The 21,299-nt window shown below is 40.7% G+C and overlaps 1 protein-coding gene across 2 annotated transcripts in view; it reads right to left on the reverse strand.

Moving 5' to 3' along the window:
- Positions 1-1,893: 1,893 nt before the first annotated feature.
- Positions 1,894-21,299, reverse strand: part of NECTIN3 (nectin cell adhesion molecule 3) — a 143,321-nt gene continuing 123,915 nt past the window's right edge. Inside the window, exons 8-10 of one of the 2 annotated variants that reach the window (XR_009502943.1) lie at positions 12,364-12,426; positions 11,328-11,580; positions 1,894-2,142 (exon numbers count right to left, since the gene is read on the reverse strand). Coding sequence is in view for 1 of the 2 variants with exons in the window: in XM_059921187.1 (XP_059777170.1) it covers positions 11,401-11,580; positions 12,364-12,426 (243 nt within the window). In the remaining variant the exon portion in view is untranslated. Of the gene's footprint in view, positions 2,143-3,123; positions 11,581-12,363; positions 12,427-21,299 lie in introns of those variants that run through there. The other variant, XM_059921187.1, reaches the window with a different exon arrangement.

The following is a 21,299-nucleotide window of genomic DNA, read 5'->3' on the forward strand; positions in this document are numbered from 1 at the left end:
AGCTGCAAGGCCTAGCCAGCATCCCCTGGCAGACGCAGGGCTGTACCAGTGGGACTGGATTCTGAGGCTGCTTGACTGAGAGGAGCTGGAACGTAAGACTGGATGAGGGAGAGTTTATTGATTTGGGAACACACTCCAGAGATACAGGATTTACAGTTTGGCAAGAACCCCAGGAGACGGTGTCTAGGACGGTACCTAGAAGCATGGAAAAAGCAAAGGCCCATATACTAAGTGAAGTTGGAATGCCAGAATGTCTTGGCAGATTGAGGAGGAAAGAATTAAAGGGCTCAGGATGTGAACATACCAGAGTAGATATATTATATATTATGAGAGGCCTGAAAACCAACCAAAGAAAGGCCTGGAGGAAATACCATGTACCAAGGCCATCAGGAATATGCTAGCGAGGAGCTGTGGCATCACTAAGGTGTTCAGCAATGATGAAAGCACCACAAATGGGGGTAGGATAGTACTCCACGTGATAGAATCCCACATAATAAAGGCCAGGTGTGCCACTGCCTAGCAAGGCAGGTGGATGCAGTTATCCTAATGAGCAGCCAGGTGAGGTAACATAGTGACCTCTTCTGCCTAGCAAAGCATCTTTTTGCTTCGCTTTTGATTTGAGCTGACAAATACTGGTCAACAGCATCAATCCCACACTGTAACTTTGGGCTTTACCATCAGTAGGAAAGGAAGTGTTTAGAAGCAGGGAGGCAGGAGATTGTGGACAAGAAGGCTGGTTTGTTCTTAATCACGGTTCATGAACTAATGCCAATTTGGAAACATGTTAGACTGGAATTTCAAAGGGCTAAAGTCTGAGATATGAACTACTTATTTTCTGGATGATTTGCCATCTAATTTCTCTAGAGCTTTCTTGCAGCAATTTCAGGTGTAGAAGGAATTGTTTTTTCCTTATGTGGTGCTTTTTGGTAAAAGCATAAATCTCAAGTTGAGGCTTTGCCCAGAACCTTTGGGGAGAAGAAATGCAGAGGCAAAATATCCGATTGCAAGAATTCACGATTCTGTATCTAAACATGAAGACTCATCCAACTTTTTTTTGACTCCCACTTTTGAATTCTTGCCCAAACCATCTGTTTGTGTGGAATATGTATGCTCTTTTGTTTACCGGCCATTTCCTATCCATTCAACACCTAACTAAAGTATATTTTCCAATAAGTTTTCTGGATGGATCGTAACATGTTCCCCTTTGTTGCTCTGACTTCATTCCAACACTTTTTTGACATTCTGGGGAGTGTGCATGTGTATGCACCTATCTGTCTTCTGGAAATGTGGCCATGATTCCAGAGTAATGAAGGCTGAGAAAGAGTCAAAGGCTATTTGGGAGTCTAATAATATAATAGGAAGGGAGACAGTCTCCCTCCTAATGGTTGTAGGAGTGGAGAAGGCTGATGACAGCCAGGTAGATGGTAGCTCTAGTTCCTAATTACTCTATGTCATATGTGCAGTTAGAGACGGTTTACGGCAGCAACGTGCTACAGTCAGCTGGCACCAGCCTTGCAGGTGCCAATTGTGTATGTCCCTTACCAACTTCAAGTTCAGTGGTGTCATGTCAATAGCTTAACACTGGCCATGGAAATCAACAAATGTTGCAAACCAAGTTTTTTTTGTTTGTTTTTTTTTAAATCCAGCAAGCAGATTTATCAGTGCCCTACCACATGTATTCTTTTTAATGTCCCACATCTCCCTTTAAATGGCTCACACTTTCCTCTACATTCTTGAACATACAGAGTGTATTTATAATACTGCTTTAATGTTTTTGTTTACTAATTCTACCCTCTAGGTCAGAGGTTGGCTACCTGTAGGTCAAATCCAGCCTTCAATATGACCCATGAGCTAAGAATGGGCTTTACATTTTTAATGGGTTGTAGAAAACAAACAAACATCATTAGCAGTCAGGGAAATTAAAATAAAATACACAATGAGGTAGCACTTCACACCTACTAGGACAGCTATAATCAAAAAGAACAGACAACAAGTGTTGGTGAGGATGTGGAGAAACTGGAACCCTGGAACCCTCATACACTGTTGGTGGGAATGTAAAATGGTGCAGCATCTTTGCCAAATAGTCTGGCAGTTCCTCCAAACGTTAAGCCAGAGCTTCCATATGATCTAGCAATTCCACTCCTAGGTATATATGGAAGAAAAATAAACACGTATGTTCACACAAAGACTTGTACATGAATAATTCATAATTATTTCCAAAAAGTGGAAACAACCCAAATGTCCCTCAACTGATGAATGGATAAAATGTGGCGTATCTATAAAATGGAATATTATTCGGCAATAAAAAGAAATGAATGATAAATGCTACACCACGGTTGAACCTTGAAAACACTATGCTAAGTGAAAGAAGCGTACACATTATAGGATTCCATTTACATATAATGTCCAGAACAGGCAAATTCACAGAGACCGAAAGTAGACTGGTGTTGCCAGGGACTGGGAAGGGGAAGGAGGAATGGAGGCAGGGAGCAGCTGGGAGTGGGTTTCTTTCTGGGGTGATGAAAATATTCTAAAATTGACTTTGGTGATGATTACACAACTCTCTGAATAACTAAAAAGCACTGAGTTTTACAATTTAAGAGGATGAAAATTATGGTATCTCAATAAAACGTTTGTTTGTTTTAAAATGGTTCCTAGATTTTGAGATTTCACAGGCCAATAAAGCATCCATCCCTAAAACACAATACAGGGATCCATCAGAGATGCCAACTCTTTCTTTAAAATAAGAACATTTAAAAAGTTACCATCTAGCATCGATATCATTTCATAAAAGAAGGGACATTTTAACACCTAAGGACTAATCAGGAATGAAGAACAATTATTTAAGTGGAATAAATTTAGTTGCGTTCAAAAAGTATTGTTTTCCACAAGCAATTACAATAATATGTAACTTGTCACATGTTTTAAAAATATTTCTAATACTGCTTGAAGTATAAAAGTACTCCTATTACTATTTTTAAAATCATTTTTTAAAAGGACTCCAGTATAGAAATCTATTATTTCTATAAAAGATGTTCTTTAAATCTTGAATTTTACAGTCATATAATTAGGCTATTAATTTTTATATGTATTTTAATATCTGATTTATTGATAATGAAAAAGTTTAGTTGATAAAAGCTTTATTCAAAACATGTCAAGAACCACATAGTTCAAAACTTCAAAAATAAAAGACAATTTCTGGTAACTTAAAAATAAAGAGTATCTAAAAACAACCACATTAACATCTATTTATAATACAATCTCAGAATCAAAGCTAATCTTAGTATTTCTATTTCTTGCCACATTTGAGCTAGAATCCTCCTCCTTATCCCACTACATTGTTATGAAACCCTTTCAGTTTTAACACTTAAAATACAATTTGGGTATTTTCTGTATACTATTGATCTCTTCCCATACGGAAAAATTAAAATAGTTCAAATGATTAGAAACTAATTTTCACTTTAAAAAGAAAAAGAACAGGTTAGTAAAACATTTCTTTTGAAAACAATGGGTGGATTAGTAATCTGAATTGAGCTACACAAGAACACATTTCTACCTGAGGACTCTCCAGATCATTCACTACGCATTTATATAGTACAGGACATTTGAAAAATACTTTTCATCATTTTTTTTTTTTTGTCAAGACTCGTAACACCCAGGTGCTGTGAAATAGCAGAATTAACCTTAGTTTATACAGGGAGAACCAAGGCACCATGGTGAGATCTTGCCAGTGCCAGAGTGAGACCTCATTTACCTTCTGACTTCTTATGTCCAGAGCCAGATGCCTCTTTCTGGAGGACATTAATTTATTCAATCATGGAAGTAAGAGCATGTGGGATTTGTTGTGGGATAACTAGTTTTGGCTCTGTAGGTAATAAGTTCAGAGGATGGACAAGGTAGAGAGGACAATTTCAGTGTGAAAGGGGGTAATGGGAAGAAAGTTAAAACCAGGGTACAGACTCTATTCAGACAGAGATCACTTTCCAGAAATAAAAACAGCAAAATAAGGATAGGAAAAAATAATAGCTATAGAGTTTCTCATTTCTAAGCCAAGGGGCTTTTATAAAATCACTTTAAAAGTAGGAGCTCTCTTGAAGACAACCTTTAAACACCTTATTTTTCCCCCTCCATAAAACCTCTGTGAGGTGGAGATTACTAACTTACAGGGATGAAACTGAGAAGTAAGGAAGTTAAGAGGTTAAGACCACATGGAAAATGAATAGGCAGGAGCAGATGTTATGTCTTAAGCTTCGGCTCAGGAATAGAAAAAGAAGGTAGAGGATAAACAGGAACTTTTCTGGATAGACAAGTGGAATAATCCAGGGATTCAGTAGCAACACCACCTACTTAACATTTTTTTACAAAGGACGTGGAATTTCAAGTACACAGTGAAACCTAAGATGACAAATGCTCTTCTGGGTATTGAAATGCTCAGTTGAAGGGAATACAGCAATAAGTTCTCATGAAACCATGTGAAAAAAGAGGCATTAATGAGCCACAGTGTGGGTAAGTGCAAACCAATGCATTTAGGACAAAATACTGCTGCCTGTAGTTAAAATATGATGGACGTGGAGCCATCAACATGACTTGTGAGAAGAAATTAACTTAGCCTGATCAATGTGTTAGGGTGGATTAAAAAAAAAAAAAAAAAAGCTGGTCATTATTGGCAAGAATAATGAAAACCAAAATAGTGATGCCCATGCATTTGGGAATCAGTGGAACCCTGGGCTTTATAGACCCATTGTGAGTTATTAAGGGACATAACGAATGTTTGAAGTTCATTCCTAACCTCTGGAGGAGACACATAAAACATTTCTTCATGGGTGTCAGACATATTTGTAGCAGGATAGGCCACAGTTCTAAGCCAGTGTAGCCAATCTGATGTTCTGGATTCCCAGGGGGGCTTTCCCTCGAGGCCTCCTCTAATCGACTTTACAGTTCAGTCCTGTGCCATGATAATAAATACAACCGGTCTAGGCCATGATACCAAGTGTCCTGCTGGGCCACAGGGAACCTGATCATAAAATCTTTAAATGGTAAGGCTGGGAAAAACCTCAAGAAGGGAACTGTTCAGTCTCCTGCCTCTAGATGGAGTAAAACACTGAAACATCTCAGGAAGCTGGTTTTTGTTTATTGAAGATTGTTTGGGATGGCAGTTGTAATCTAATAATAACTTCAAGTCCATTAGTCTATCTCCTTGGGTCCAAAGGACATGCCATGTAAATCATGTGCAAGTGGCAACTGTAAACAACACAGCTCTAGAATGGGAGCACTTAGAGGACAGGGCCCTGCCAACCTTTAACTCACGGAGATGCTGCTTTTTTCCATAAATATTCACAACATCTGTTCCCCTGAAACTCAGGCATTTATCCCTATACCTCACAGCTAGAGGTACCAGATACTGCATATAACTAGAGCTTTTTGGTGTAGGGAGGTATGTAGGTATGTAATTTGATATATATCATGGCTTTAGCCCCCAAACACTGACTATTCTGGGGAATGGAGCAATGGAAGTGATTTATTCCCAACCAATGGAATGGAGAATCCTTTTATTTGTCAGTGGTGGTTTCCCTTCTCCCTGAGATATAGAAGGAACTTCCACATCATGGTCTCAATTGATAATGTTTGATAAAAAGATGTTTAGTGTCATCTGAATTTTTGACATTCTCTTTTATTCTAGTCTACTCAGCTCCAAACTTCCACAGTCAAACAAACGTGAGTAGAGAATAACTAACCTAATAAGTGGAAATACAGTAGAAATAAACCTAATATTTTATATATTTCCACTGTCAAGGTAAATATGGCCTCTGTTCCTACCTCTAACCTTTTTACAGAGATAATGCAAAAGCAAAGATAATAAAATGGGCCTGAAATAGTGAGATGTTTGTAGATGTGAGGGTTCTGTTGTATGTGTGAACTCCAAAATGTTTTTCAACTGTGAATTTTAAGTCGGCTTCTCTCCCCCCTGCCTGTCTTTCTCTCTCTCTGATGCATACACACACACACCTCTAACAAGGAAAAGGCTGTCACTATTAAGGTGAAATGCCAGCAGGTGGTTGACATTAGAGCAGTGAATATACCTCACCCCACTGTGAAGGTGTGATAACACAAGGAATCCTTAAGAAATTGTTATGTTGAATGTAATTTGAATTATTTTGGCACATGTTAATTGGTCTTAATATACACCCTAGGAGTGTTTAGTTAACATTTAAAGTTCCCTAGTTGGGAATACACCCTCCAAAAGTTGTTAGTTAGCATTTGAAAAACTCAAGTCACTTCAGAGGCTACTACCACAAGAACTCAGCGCCAAAGACTTTGTTAATAAGTGATTTTTTTCAGTGGTCAAGTTAGTAGTGTTAAATGTATGTGGACTGGCCCAAATACCATAGGGCACTCCATCCCTTTCACAAAGAGGGCATAAAGTTCTAGCAAGCCCACTAGCCCTAAGATTCCTAGATTAGTAACCTGTTCTATGTCTAGAAGTTGAACAGAAATCAGGCTGCCTGACACCAAATCTGCTGTAATATTATTCGATTCATTTCTAATAACCCTTTTACATAAGATATCATTGGGTTCTCTAAAAGAATGGAGTGGGGACTCTTTCAAGCTTACATGACAGGTTGACTAGTACAGGATGTCTGTTCTGGTGCCTGAGTGTTTATAAAGATGAATGATGCAGACACTGGCTTAAAATCTGATTTCAGTGTAATATACCACCTGGTAAGGTTGGTGGGGAGGAGATGTACAGCCCTCACCCAACCCCTACCTACTGAAGGCCACTAAACCACCTAATAATTGCAAGTGACCAAATTGGCAAAGTCCAACTTACAACAATTTTCTTTAATGGAGGGAACACAAGTACCTTTCAGGGGCCATAAGATTCATCCAGGCATAGTCCATAGTTGAGTAGGCTTACAAATAGCAGTTTCTAGTTTAACAGAAGAACCGGAAGTCCCTGGTCCTCCTAGGTAGTCTGTAAATGGCCCAAGGATGAAGGGTGTTGCCAGTTCAGCACAGGAACAAGAGAAGCATAGAGCTGAACCACAGGTGGGGGCCCTGACATTTCTACTTTCACACCCTTCCTCCTCTTCTTCTGGCTTTCTACCAGAGCCAGCTCTCTTTCTGTCCACTGTAAGAGTGCCACCACCCCCTGGGAGTTCAATAAAGGTGAAACAAACTCAAAGGGGCAGTAAGTATATCAAATTACTCAGCTGAGGAAGAGATGTTAGAAGTTTGTGCCCTCTAAGACCGAACCAACTGGGATGGAGTGGCTTTAATTATTTGGTTGGTTATTTTTGCAGAGATGGTTAATCTAATGGGCATGAGACTCTTTCTGAGCTTTTTGAGAAGTTCGAAAAGTAAGTAAAAACGAGCACATGCAATTGCTTTCTTCTCAGTGAACATTTTTTTTATGGTTTTCTTCCATGTACCCTCTTATACCTCTGTTTTCCAAAAACATCAAGAAAGCCTCTTCCCTAACACCACTCCTCAAAAGCAGACTTAAAAGAAGTAACAGCTGACTGATGATTAGTGTGGTCTGTGGGTGTGCAGCATAGGAATGGGAGGCTGTCTGTCCCCACAGGGTCTCCTGGAAGGGGACAAAACAGGAGTTTGGTTCTAGTCAGTGAGATGATTCTCGTAAGGTTCTTGCCCTGGAATCCAGTCCATACTACACACTCAATAATGGTAGCTATTATTAGCAGTAATCTGTTAAACAAGAGCAACCACAGGTCAACAGAGCTTAAAAGGCTAAAATCCAGATATCAAGCTTTCCATATGACAAATGCTTATTATAGAAAAGGGATGTCTTCCACTTGCACTTGGCTATACTCAAATTAGCTCGAACTGAAATTTTCATCTGCCACTTGGTTCTCCCTGGGGAGACGCTATGGTACTCAAAATGCTGGCAAGGGTGCTGGGAGTTCAGGTTCAATATGCAACAGTACTAGAGTCATGGGTATTTTCATTTGAAGAGAACTTACAATTTCCCATCCATTATTATCTTCTTTAACTCTCCCCACATTTCTGAGAGGCTGACAGGGCAAGTATTACAATCTCTGCTTTACAGATAGGGGCAACTGATGTCCTAGACAGATTAAGTGGGAGTAGAACCTATTCTTCTGATTCTTGGTATAATGGTCTATCCTCTATGCCCCAGGGAAAAAGAGGCTTGAAGAAAGGCTCTATTGGATATAAAGAACAGCACTGAGAGACCAGCACACTGCAGGGGAAAACTGCACAATGAAAAACAAAATAGTAAATTTTACACTACTGTGAAAGAGGAATTAGGAAATCATTCTCAAAAGATGGATGAAAAAATATGTTATCCCTATGAGTAAACAAGGCCATAAAAAATTATTGAGGGGACCAGTTCATTTAGTTTACAGCACATTTCTTTAGTATCTACTACATGCATGTTACAGGGAGGCCTAGCACAGGTAAGAATTTTATATTACATGTCCTAAAGAGCATGGACTTCTTCAATTTTAGAACATATAAGGCGGCCAGGGATAGGGGAGTCCTCATAGAAAATAAATCACTGCCATTTAAGAATTAACCTAAATTCTTATCCCATTATGTCAGGGCAATCCTAACTGGTACAGATGCTTTATTTTAGTGTGGTGTGCAAAGGACCTGGTGATCTGCTACTGCAGCGATGACGCACGCCCCTGGAGCTTGGGCCGCCTACAAAATAGGCAATCAAGGCTGTGTGTTTAAGATGGAGCATGCACACTCCCCCTCGAAACGCAAAACTGCAACCGTAAGTGGATAAGCACTCCGGGGATTTATTTCTGTTTCAGTGAGTTTTAATAAACCAGTTATGGGAAGAGTATCTAGTAGCAGCTGTGGCTTATATCCTTAAGCCTCACTCACTGACCTTTAAGAGTCTAACTTCCAAATTTAAATGGCCATCGTCAAGTGGTCTAGCCTCCAAATTTAGAGATCAACAGGCTAATTTTGGATGGCATTTTTTCCTTGAGGGGGCTGGCTGATCAAAGCCCTTTAAAGCTCCTTTAAAATACTGAGCTCTATTCCACTCAGTATTTAGAGAGAACAGATGGGAGCCACCAGGATAAGCAATTATATACCTTCTGTGACCCATGTAAGGGGCCAACAGCTATAAAATCTACCAGTCTGTTAAAGAAATATCATAGCTGACAGAGAGGCAAAGAGGATATTGAACTAGCTGGCTGTTGAGAGAAGTGTCTACATCCTGAGATTTCTTTTCTATAACTACACTGAGAATGTTAAAAATTGCAATAGTGGCTTCTTGATGGTAGGGAGGGTAGAAGACAGGTCAAAGGGCTCTGAAACTCAGTGCTTCCAACTCTCTTTCCCTAGTGCAAATGAAGACATCTCAACTCCCCTCTAGGTCCAGGGTCTACTTTTGTGACATTAATTCAACAACCTGCTACCCAGCAGCACCTAGAAACCATCCCCAATGTGTAGGACATTTTTAAAGCTCACTAAAGGAGGCAATGCACCACAGTATCCTCCTCTGTAACATCTAGTATGTATAAAACACTTCCTTATCAAGGAGAGCTCTGACTAGAGTCATCTTTCTGTTGGAAAACAAGGATCCCTACACCTTCAGTTACATTAACTCACTGATGGGATTCCAAGTAATAAAGTCGGGTATCTTTCTGTGTCAGCTTGCTAGCAAGGGCAGTACACTAACTCTGAGGTAACATAGTGAAACAGCAATGATGGTCCTTGGAATTTACCCTTTGATTCCATGTAACTATCATCTTTTACAGAATTGCTGGTCACCCAGGTAATGGAGGGGGGTGGTGTATTACTACTGTAGAACAACCTGGATAATTTGTCTGACAAAGCATGGTAACTGAAGAAAGGAAACAAACACACAAGCAAGAACTAGAGCCAGCAAAACATGAATCATAATGTATCTTTGGTATCCCATTAGAAATCTATGTTAATATTCTCCTATTCCCTTGAAGCTTAGGTTGGAAACGTGTACTATTTTATTTTAGTGCTTATGTCACTCTTTCCTAATACATGACAAGTCTGCAGTGTTTTTTATATATCTGTGACAGACCCATAATCTTCCAGAACACATAGTAAAGCAATGCTTTTCTTAAGATATGAGGGCAGATGATTGACACTTGCACATGTACCTGTGTTCCTTCCTCTGCTCACCCCACTATAATTGCTACCTTCAAGCTCATCAAGGAAAAGCTGGCAAAGGGAAGTGAGACAACTCCAGACTGGTAAGTTAGTCACTGTATTATTTGCGTTTTAGTATCTCTTTACTCTTATTATTGACCAGTTAAAGTAGGGGAAGAGGGATCAAGGACCACACGTGGGTTTAGCACATATGCCATATTAAAGGCGCTTTTTGTTTTTTTAGGTTTTCAAATTCTCTACCTGGGTTTTAAGAGTAGGGGTTATTTCATGGTGATTTTCCAGCAGGCTTTTTTCTGAGGTAGATAAAACACAGACAATAAAAAGTCTGAAGAATGCAAAGGGTAGCCAAAGCCTGTGTGGATAGGATTAGTTTGAAAGAAGTTTCAGTAGTGAAAGTTGAGCCTGTCATATACAACACCACAGAAAAGAGGGCTCAAGGCTCAAGGCTGTCCACCAGTTAGACAGGGCTTCTAGAATTTAATAGGTGGGAAATAGGCTAATCTGGACTATAAAGAACACAACTGTGGGAACAATGATCGAGTAAGAGAAGAACCCTGGTTAGCACACAGCTCATCAAGACTAGGCCGATAATAGCAAGAAATATGCATCCCTCAGGACCTTGGTGATCAAGAAGGAATGCATATTACAATATCACAAGAGTCTAAAAGAAACCAACAGACTTGAAGGTCTGAACTGCCTTTTGTTATTGTTTCTGGGATAAACAACAAATTCTGCCTCTTTTCTCAGGCCTCCTGTTTGTAAGTAGGTATTGTAATTGTATTAAGCATGTCAGGAAAAGCCAAATCCCAACTAAATAATTAGTGAGATGGATTTTGAGCTCCTTTTCCTGCCCATTTGAGTTACAGATGAACAGGCTGGTCTGCCTGAGACCCAGTGAGGTTAATACTCCCAGCTGGGGCCTTTCGTTCTGGAGAATCACTGCTGTCATCCCAGGCAGATGCTCTACTTTTAAATGAACATGCCATTGTAGGCCAAATGTTAGTAGTTAAACACCATCATCACAGAAACACACAAAGCTAGAGTCAAGTTCACAAACACAGCTGGTGATTAAGAAACTCTTAATAAAAGGAAGAAATGTGCTATTGGCTCCAAGTCATTCATCACGACTTCTGATATACTTAGACTGGGATTGTTTTATATGAGACAGAATAAGATCATACCTATTGGCCTCAGTTTCTCTCCCTCAATCTAAGAATAAACATTTGTTAGAACACCACTGGAGAAAGAGGACAATCACACGTAATGTTCCCGTGGGTTGATGTAGACTCTCTCCAGGTCACGGCTTGGATGATATTTGCCAGGACTCCCGTCTTGGTAGCATATCTGATTGTAGAGGGGGTACATCTGCTGAATCCCATCTTCCCCCACTGGATTCTCATCTTCATAGTCAAATCTTCTGCTATTCAGTCCATTCTAAAAATTCAAACATTGCTTACATTATCAGAGCAGCTGTTTGTATTTTTTCTAGCTCTTGGGTAAAAACAGGCAAGAACAGAATTCATTACACATAAGCTACTGAATGGCAAGGTAAAGTTCAACAACTTATCATTTTCCAGTCACTTGTTGCTTACAATACCTGTACAAGAGTGGTGGCATCTCCTAAATAGAAAATTGTGACTAATGAGGACTGTAGTCAGTTTCAGGTTTCAAAATTTGGAACTGGTATCAGTTAAGGTAAACTGGAGAAAAGCAAGGTTGTGAACTGCAGGAGTCTCTCAGCAAGGCTCAAGCTTGGAATCCATGCATGAGATAATACAGAGAACTAAAACAACCAAAACAAAACCAAAAGAAGCTTCAGGATTCAGCACTGGGGAATTAGGGAAGAGACACAGTGAAATGAACTGGTATTTGACTGTATGCCCAACGTGGCTGAGGATAAGAAATGCTGTCAAAAAATAGCCTCTTGTCTTGACCTTTCTTCCTTGACTCTGGGTCACAGCTGACACCATAAAATGAACCTCCCTCATGCTCTATGGTGTGGCTGGTACTGAGCCTCTGTCAGGTTACTGGGTTCATAAAACTTGATTACTTCTAAGAGGAATAAGCAATCTCAAGGACTTTACAAAATCACCCCACCGATGCTCAGATAGCAGAGGTGAATAAAACAAATTTCATGGAAATAAAACAGTATTTTAATAAACATGGTGGTCCCCGGCTCTGCCTGGGCTGACCCTACTAGAGGACCATGTTACTTACAGGGTGCTGGAGACTGCCAACCTCTCTTCCTTTGAACTGAGTCTGCAGAGGCAAGTGTTCAGTCTGGAGGGAGAAGACAAAAAAAGACATGCAATTTAAAGCACCAAGCACATGATAAGACAGATAAACCAAGACCGCTAAGACTCCTGTTTTTAAAAGAGCCAATCATGTCTTGTTAAATGTCTGCCAACTAAGCAAAATGTTCCACATGAGGATGGGAAAAGTAACTACATTTCCTGAGAGTTGTCTCTATCTCCTGGCTCTAAACTTCTTGTAGAAGGAAGAAAATATACAGAACATCTGCTACAGAAGCTCTCATGCAAACTTGTTTACATCTTACTTGAGGTAACGTTCAGCACAGGTCTCTTGGCTTTTCTCAGTGGAAGAGTCTGATATTTTGAATTGACTAAAAGGGGTTTGGAGTGGTAATGAAAGATTTTATAGATGTATACATGGTCTGCTTTCGTTTCCTGTTGCTACTCCCTGTCTTCCAACCCCATACAGATCATAAAGGGGTTCATCGTTTTCAAACCTCAGCCTAAGAGAATCTTTCTCAGCTTCCCTTTCGCTTATGAACACATACTTACCCTTCAGCCCCAAGTTCAAATATCATCCCTTTCAGGAAGTGAAGCACAAAACCCTCAGACAGAGAGAGCCACTCTCCTTTCTGTGCTTTCACAGCATGTGTTATCACAATTATTTATTTGCTTTCTTCTTCACTGGATTGAGGGTGCTGGTTGGTGTATTTATAGACATTATCTCATTTAACTTTTATAATAATTCTATAAAACCAATGTCTTTATTTTACAGATGACTAAAACTGGGGCTCAGAGTGGTTAAGTAAGGTGTCTCCAGTCACACAGCTGGTGAGTGGTAGATGCCCTGTCTGATTCCTAAACCTATACTTTTATACCCATGCTTCTGGCTCAGTGCCTGGAAAATAGATGTTCAATAAGTATAACAAAAGAATGCCTGAAAGTCCCTGCATGTAGTCATATCTATCAACACGCTCTTCATTTCACTGTCTTTGCTCATGCTGTCCTTTTTGTCTGGAAGGTCTGCCACTTAACCTCTGGCACTTGAAATACTACCCATCTTGGCCTGACTAAAGTCATTTTTTTTTTCCTAAAAGGCTTTTCCACACTACCCACCAAAGTTTATTTACTCCTACTTTTCCTATTGTTCTTGTTTATACCTCCATTATAGCAGACATCATGCTCTGTCAGTTTTATGGTTCCTAATGTCTGTATCTTTCAACCTAGTAAACAGTGAACCTCTTCTGGCCATCCTCCTCCATCCCCACACCCTAGCTTGTGGTTCTGCAACAGTAAGAATTCAACAGTTAACCAATAACTTCATTGAAATATGAACTATCAACTCTTGATATTCTATATCATATGCCATGTTATCCAAATTATAAGTTATCTGTGACAAATTCATTCCCCCTGTCACATTCTGCATGATTCTAGGGTGCTTCCCACATGACTATTGATACTGACAGTACACACTGGTAAAAGTCCAAGGCAGGGCCTGCTTCATGGACCTTGTATTGCCATCCTGACATGCTTAATTTTTAAACAAGGGGCCCTGCATTTTTGCTTTGCACTGAGCCTCACAAATTACATAGATGGTGCCGGTCCAAGGAAAATAGACTCAGAAAAAAAGTAACCTAAAATTAAAATTAGCATTTTCTTTTGTTTCTTGGCTATTTTAGATGAGCCACGGCTTTATGAGCAGTAACAGCATTGCTAACCTTTTCTCGTGGCCTGAGATATAAAATCAGCCCGAAGCGGTACACTTGAAAATATTGGACAAGAAAAGAGAATTCCTAGGACTGAGCAGGAAGAAATGGTGTCTGGACACCATGAACAGTCTTCACTCGCACTGACTGGGCAATTAGCAAATGTTAAGTTCTTCTTCTCTACCCAGTATTGTAACCCTTCATCAGTAATCATTATACCTCACATGAGCCCATGAATTTTGTAGTACAATAGTTAATCAAATTCTTTATATAGACAGAAGCCCCACACATCCTAGGGATGGCCCTGCATTAGGGACCAGGGCTACGCAAGAGCATGCTGTGCTTGCCTCTGCACTACGTGGCCATTTAGCTTCTGACAAGATACCTAAGGAACTAAATTTAACCTAAATTCCTGGTACATGTGCTCTCTTTCCGCTAGTCCATAAACTACCCTAAACGTTGCATATTCTGACTTTTTTAATAAAGTTAATCACCACAGTTTACAGAAAAGTATCTTGCATGATACCTTTCATATGGTTGGTGCTTGGTATATATAAACTGAATTACCTATAATATTTTAACTGATGGATACATGATATATATTATTCTATTATTCTTGTGGTTTTTCCCAGAAAGCCTTGGGATACTCTGAATCTCTAATACGTATTTTGATTTCCCTACTTACATGTACTGTAACAATTTCTATTGAGCTACAAACCCATATTCACTTTCCTGATTTACTAAAGTCATGTAGACTTTCATTCCTGTCTTCCAAGGTGCTAACGACACTAGTTTTTGAAGTTTTATTATATATTTTCTTAATAAATATTTTTACTTTCTCTGACTCAACAAATAAACCAAAACCTCTACATTTTACTATGTGTTATATTTTAATCTGTTTCCATGTAGATAATATTTTAAAACCCCATAAACAGAGCTTTTAGAGTTACTAAGGTTTATTTTCGGGGATGACAGAACCAAGATTTCAAGTTGCTTTTGTCAACAAGTCTACAATCACCCTGGATACTCTGCTTGCTCTGGCAGTGGAAGAACTTCAAACTAGAGTTCCATTTGGAACCATTATCCCTACTACCAAGTTGGAGTCTTTTTGGTCTTCTCTCTTGTTTCATAATTTTACCCCCAAAATGCTCTGTACTTCCTTCCATGTCTCCCTTTTGCTCAGACTCTTTCATTGTGATTTATAGACCATAAACATTGTTCTTTTTAAACACATTCTCCTACCTTCCCAAACTTTTCTCTAAAATGTTCCCTCCAATTCCTAGCCCCAACTGACATCTGCCTCTTCCAGAATTTTCTTAAGCCTGGAGGAAGCAGGATTTCTTCTAACTAGTGCAAATCACTCCCACATCTACAAGAACTTCCATATCATTCTCTTATTTTTCAACTCTCTCTTTTTTTTTTTTTTGCCATGGATTCCTACCTCCTGGCATGCAAACATGTTCAAGAATCTGCCATCTTAAGAGATAAATGAAAATATCTATTAAAACTGTCTTAAATTCTAAAAGGTCATTATTAACTTACCTCTTAAAACCTCCACTTAACAAGATACCTAAAACTCATAACCTGCTGAAGGACCATCCATCTTCCCTCAGTTCCTAAGGTTGTAATAAGGGAAGGTAAACTAAGCACCCCACAACCTCATATCTAGTTTGTAATTGGTCTCTCCTCCTTTGCTACCTTCCCAATTCAACCATCTGCTAAGCGTCCACATCACATCCTTGGGTAACTTTACACTGCCACTTATAGCACACCAGACATACCCAAATATTTTAATGTTCATTATTTTTATAAGACCAGAGAATCTCAGAGTAGAGATTATATGAAGAATGTATGAATAATGAATTTATTAGTAAACTACTATGATTCCACCTGTAATGTCTTGAAAGACACAAAGTCCTTTCTACAGAGAAACTCCAGGCTCTGATGGAATCACTAGTAAATTCTACCAAACATTTCAAGGATTAATACTACTCTTAAATTCTTTCTGCAAATGGGAGAAAAGAGAACACTTTGTAACTACTTTTATGAGATTAGCATCACCCTGATACCAAAACCAGACAAAGATATTACAAAAAAAGAAAACTAAAGTTTTTATTCCTTATATCCCAAAACCTTAAACCAAAACAGCCCTCAACAGTTGAATGTCTAAACAAATTACGGTGTATTCATAAAATGGAATACTACTCAGCAATGAAAGGAAATTTATTCAAGCAACATGGATCTCAAAAATATAATGCTAAAGAAATTGGACACAAAAAAGCATGCTGTGATTCCCTCTATGTGAAATTCTTTTTAAAAAGCATAACTAGTATGTTGTGATAGAAGTCACATTAGTGGTTGCCTGAGGTGTCAAGGAGGAGTGGTCGTGGTAGAGGGTGTGTATGACAAGTTTTTCAGGTGATAGAAATGTTCTTGATTGAGGTAGTGGTTGCATGAATGTATAAAATTGGCAAAGCTTATCAAACTGTACACTTAAAATGGGTCATAGTGTTATGTCAATTATATCTCAATAAAGTTGAGCTTAAAAAAAAAAAACTATACCTTTCCATTTTATCACAGTCATTCCGTTTTGGAGGAGCATGCACGTGGAGGTGAATTCAAATGGGAATTCACCAACATAGTCTGGAATCTGGCATGATGCAAGGACACAGTAAATTCTCAATAAATATAACAGATCATCCTTGATGCAGGAGTTTCTCGACTCCAATATTCAATTGCTTATTTGTGTTCTAGTGACTGAGTTCCTAATCCATAGATATATGATTTCACCACACTAAAGGAATAACACATGAATAAATGGTTATCATACATCATTCACTAAGTATGGATTCCTCAAGGCATAAAGGATATTACATTCCTATCCATTAAGTACCTCTCTAAGCCATGACTAAAACTGTGAACCAAAAGTCAATTTTCCCTTTCACTTTTATTAATAGTTGTGAGAGCAGCCAGCCATGTTGTATGAGCAACAACTATAGAGACTGTGTTCTAATCAAGCAAAATTTACAACAACATTAATTAGGCACTTGTTTAATGAGATATATAATTGTTACTGTTCTCCACGATAATTACCGAAGCTACTCGCATGAATGTCTCTTATTATTACAGTAGACCCTTGGCATTCACAGATTTAACTTTGCTGGTTTTAACCATTCATGAGTGAATTTTACAAGGTTATGACAGGTTGTAATTTGTAACTTTGTTGAGACACAAATTTGAATGAAGACTGAGGAGATTTCTGACGTGGAATAGTCATTTAGCTAGTTAATGAGCATAGCAACTGTTAAGCTGTGTCTCTGTTATTCTCAACTCATATATGCATTCTATAAAAGATAGGGGTATTTAAGAATGTAGGGTTTCTCGAGGGAGGAGAGAAGATGGCGGAAGAGTAAGACGCAGAGATCACCTTCCTTCCCACAAATACAGTAGAAATACATCTACACGTGGAACTGCTCCTACAGAACACCCACTGAACGCTGGCAGAAAACGTCAGACCTCCCAAAAGGCAAGAAACTCCCCCCGTACTTGGGTAGGGCAAAAGAAAAAAGAAATAACAGAGACAAAAGAATAGGGACGGCACCTGCACCAGTGGGAGGGAGCTGTGAAGGAGGAAAGATTTCCACGCACTAGGAGCCCCTTTGCGGGCAGAGACCGCGGGTGGCAGAGGGGGGAAGCTTCGGAGCCACGGAGGAGAGCGCAGCCACAGAGGTGCGGAGGGCAAAGCGGAGAGATTCCCGCACTTCCCGCACGGAGGCTCGGCGCCGAGCAGCACTCACCAGCCCGAGAGGCTTGTCTGCTCAGCCGCCGGGGCGGGCGGGGCTGGGAGCTGAGGCTCGGGCTTCGGTCGCAGGGAGAGGACTGGGGTTGGCGGCGTGAACACAGCCTGAAGGGATTAGTGCACCACAGCTAGCCAGGAGGGAGTCCGGGAAAAAGTCTGCAGCTGCCGAAGAGGCAAGAGACTTTTTCTTCCCTGTTTCCTGGTGCGCGAGGAGAGGGGATTCAGAGCGCCGCCTAAACGAACTTCAGAGATGGGCGCGAGCCACAGCTATCAGCGCGGACCCCACAGCAACAGGGGCGCAGAGGGAAAAACGGAGAGACTCCCGCACAGAGGCTCGGCGCCAAGCAGCGCTCACCAGCCGGAGAGGCTTGTCTGCTCCCCCGCCGGGGCGGGTGGGGCTGGGAGCGGAGGCTCGGGCTTCGGTGGGATCGCAGGGAGAGGACTGGGGTTGGCGGCGTGAACACAGCCTGAAGGGGTTAGCGCACCACAGCTGGCTGGGAGGGAGACCGGGAAAAAGTCTGCAGCTGCCGAAGAGGCAAGAGACTTTTTCTTGCCTCTTTGTTTCGCGGCGCGCAAGGAGAGGGGATTCAGAGCGCCGCCTAAACGAACTCCAGAGAAGGGCGCGAGCCGCGGCTATCAGCGCGGACCCCAGAGACGGGCGTGAGACGCTGGGGCTGCTGCTGCCGCCTCCAAGAAGCCTGTGTGTGAGCACAGGTCACTCTCCACACCGCCCCTCCCAGGAGCCTGTGCAGCCCGCCACTGCCAGAGTCCCGTCATCCAGGGACAACATCCCCCGGGAGAATGCACTGCGCGCCTCAGGCTGCTGCAACGTCACGCCGGCCTCTGACGCCGCAGGCTCGCCCCGCCTCCTCTGTACCCCTCCCTCCCCGCGGCCTGGGTGAGCCAGAGTCCCCGAAGCAGCTGCTCCTTTAACCCCGTCCTGTCTGGGCGGGGAACAGACGCCCTCAGGCGACCTACACGCAGAGGCGGGTCCAAATCCAAAGCTGATCGCCAGGAGCTGTGCGAACAGAGAAGAGGAGGGGAAATCTGTCCCAGCAGCCTCAGAAGAAGCGGATTAAAACTCCACAAACAACTTGATGTGCCTGCATCTGTTGAATACCTGAATAGACAACGAATCATCCCAAATTCAGGAGGTGGACTTTGGGAGCAGGATATATTAATTTTTCCCCTTTTCCTTTTTTTTTGTGAGTGTATATGTATATGCTTCTGGGGGAGATTTTGTCTGTATAGCTTTGCTTTACAATAGCTTTATTTTACTTCACTATATTATAGCTTCTTTCTTTCTTTCCTTTCTTTCTTTCTTTCTTTCCTTCCTTCCTTCCTTCCTCCTTCCTTCCTTTCTTTCTATTTTTTCTCCCTTTTACTCTGAGCCGTGTGGACGAAAGGCTCTTGGTGCTTCAGCCAGGCATCAGGGCCGTACCTCGGAGGTGGGAGAGCCAACTTCAGGACACTGGTCCACAAGAGACCTCCCAGCTCCACGTAATACCAAACGGCAAAAATCTCTCAGAGATCTCCATCTCAACATCAAGACCCAGCATCACTCAATGACCAGCAAGCTACAGTGCTGAACACCCTATGCCAAACAACTAGCAAGACAGGAACACAGCCTCATCCATTAGCAGAGAGGCTGCCTAAAATCATAATAAGGCCACAGACACCCCAAAATACACCACCAGACGTGGACGTGCCCACCAGAAAGACAAGATCCAGCCTCATCCACCAGAGCTCAGGCACTAGTTCCCTCCACCAGGAAGCCTACACAACCCACTGAACCAACCTTAGCCACTGGGGACAGATACCAAAAACAACGGGAACTACAAACCTGCAACCTGTGATAAGGAGACCCCAAACACAGTAAGATAAGCAAAATGAGACGACAGAAAAACACACAGCAGATGAAGGAGCAGGGTCAAAACACACTAGACTTAACAAATGAAGAGGAAATAGGTAGTCTACCTGAAAAAGAATTCAGAATAATGATAGTAAGGATGATCCAAAATCTTGGAAATAGAATAGACAAAATGCAAGAAGCATTTAACAAGGACGTAGAAGAACTAAAGAGGAATCAAGCAATGATGAAAAACACAATAAATGAAATTAAAAATACTCTAGATGGGATCAATAGCAGAATAACTGAGGCAGAAGAAAGGATAAGTGACCTGGAAGATAAAATGGTGGAAATAACTACTGCAGAGCAGGATAAAGAAAAAAGAATGAAAAGAACTGAGGACAGTCTCAGAGACCTCTGGGACAGCATTAAACACACCAACATTCGAATTATAGGGGTCCCAGAAGAAGAAGAGAAAAAGAAAGGGACTGAGAAAATATTTGAAGAGATTATAGTTGAAAACTTCCCTAATATGGGAAAGGAAATAGTTAATCAAGTCCTGGAAGCACAGAGAGTCCCATACAGGATAAACCCAAGGAGAAACACGCCAAGACACATATTAATCAAACTGTCAAAAATTAAATATAAGGAAAACATATTAAAGGCAGCAAGGGAAAAAAAACAAATAACACACAAGGGAATCCCCATAAGGTTAACATCTGATCTTTCAGCAGAAACTCTGCAAGCCAGAAGGGAGTGGCAGGATATACTTAAAGTCATGAAGGAGAAGAACCTACAACCAAGACTACTCTACCCAGCAAGGATCTCATTCAAATGTGATGGAGAAATTAAAACCTTTACAGACAAGCAAAAGCTGAGAGAGTTCAGCACTACCAAACCAGCTTTACAACAAATGCTAAAGGAACTTCTCTAGGCAAGAAACACAAGAGAAGGAAAACACCTACAATAACAAACCCAAAACATTTAAGAAAATGGGAATAGGAACATACATATCAATAATTACCTTGAATGTAAATGGATTAAATGCTCCCACCAAAAGACACAGACTGGCTGAATGGATACCAAAACAAGACCCATATATATGCTGTCTACAAGAGACCCACTTCAGACCTAGAGACACATACAGACTGAAAGTGAGGGGATGGAAAAAGATATTCCATGCAAATGGAAATCAAAAGAAAGCTGGAGTAGCAATTCTCATATCAGACAAAATAGACTTTAAAATAAAGACTATTACAAGAGACAAAGAAGGACACTATATAATGATCAAGGGATCGATCCAAGAGGAAGGTATAACAATTGTAAATATTTATGCACCCAACATAGGAGCACCTCAATACATAAGGCAAGTACTAACAGCCATAAAAGGGGAAATCGACAGCAACACAATCATAGTAGGGGACTTTAACACCCCACTTTCACCAATGGACAGATCATCCAAAATGAAAATAAATAAGGAAACACAAGCTTTAAATGATACATTAAACAAGATGGACTTAATTGATATTTATAGGACATTCCACCCA

Source organism: Balaenoptera ricei, chromosome 4, assembly GCF_028023285.1.
Source record: "Balaenoptera ricei isolate mBalRic1 chromosome 4, mBalRic1.hap2, whole genome shotgun sequence".
In the NCBI taxonomy this organism is placed as follows: Eukaryota; Metazoa; Chordata; class Mammalia; order Artiodactyla; family Balaenopteridae; genus Balaenoptera; species Balaenoptera ricei.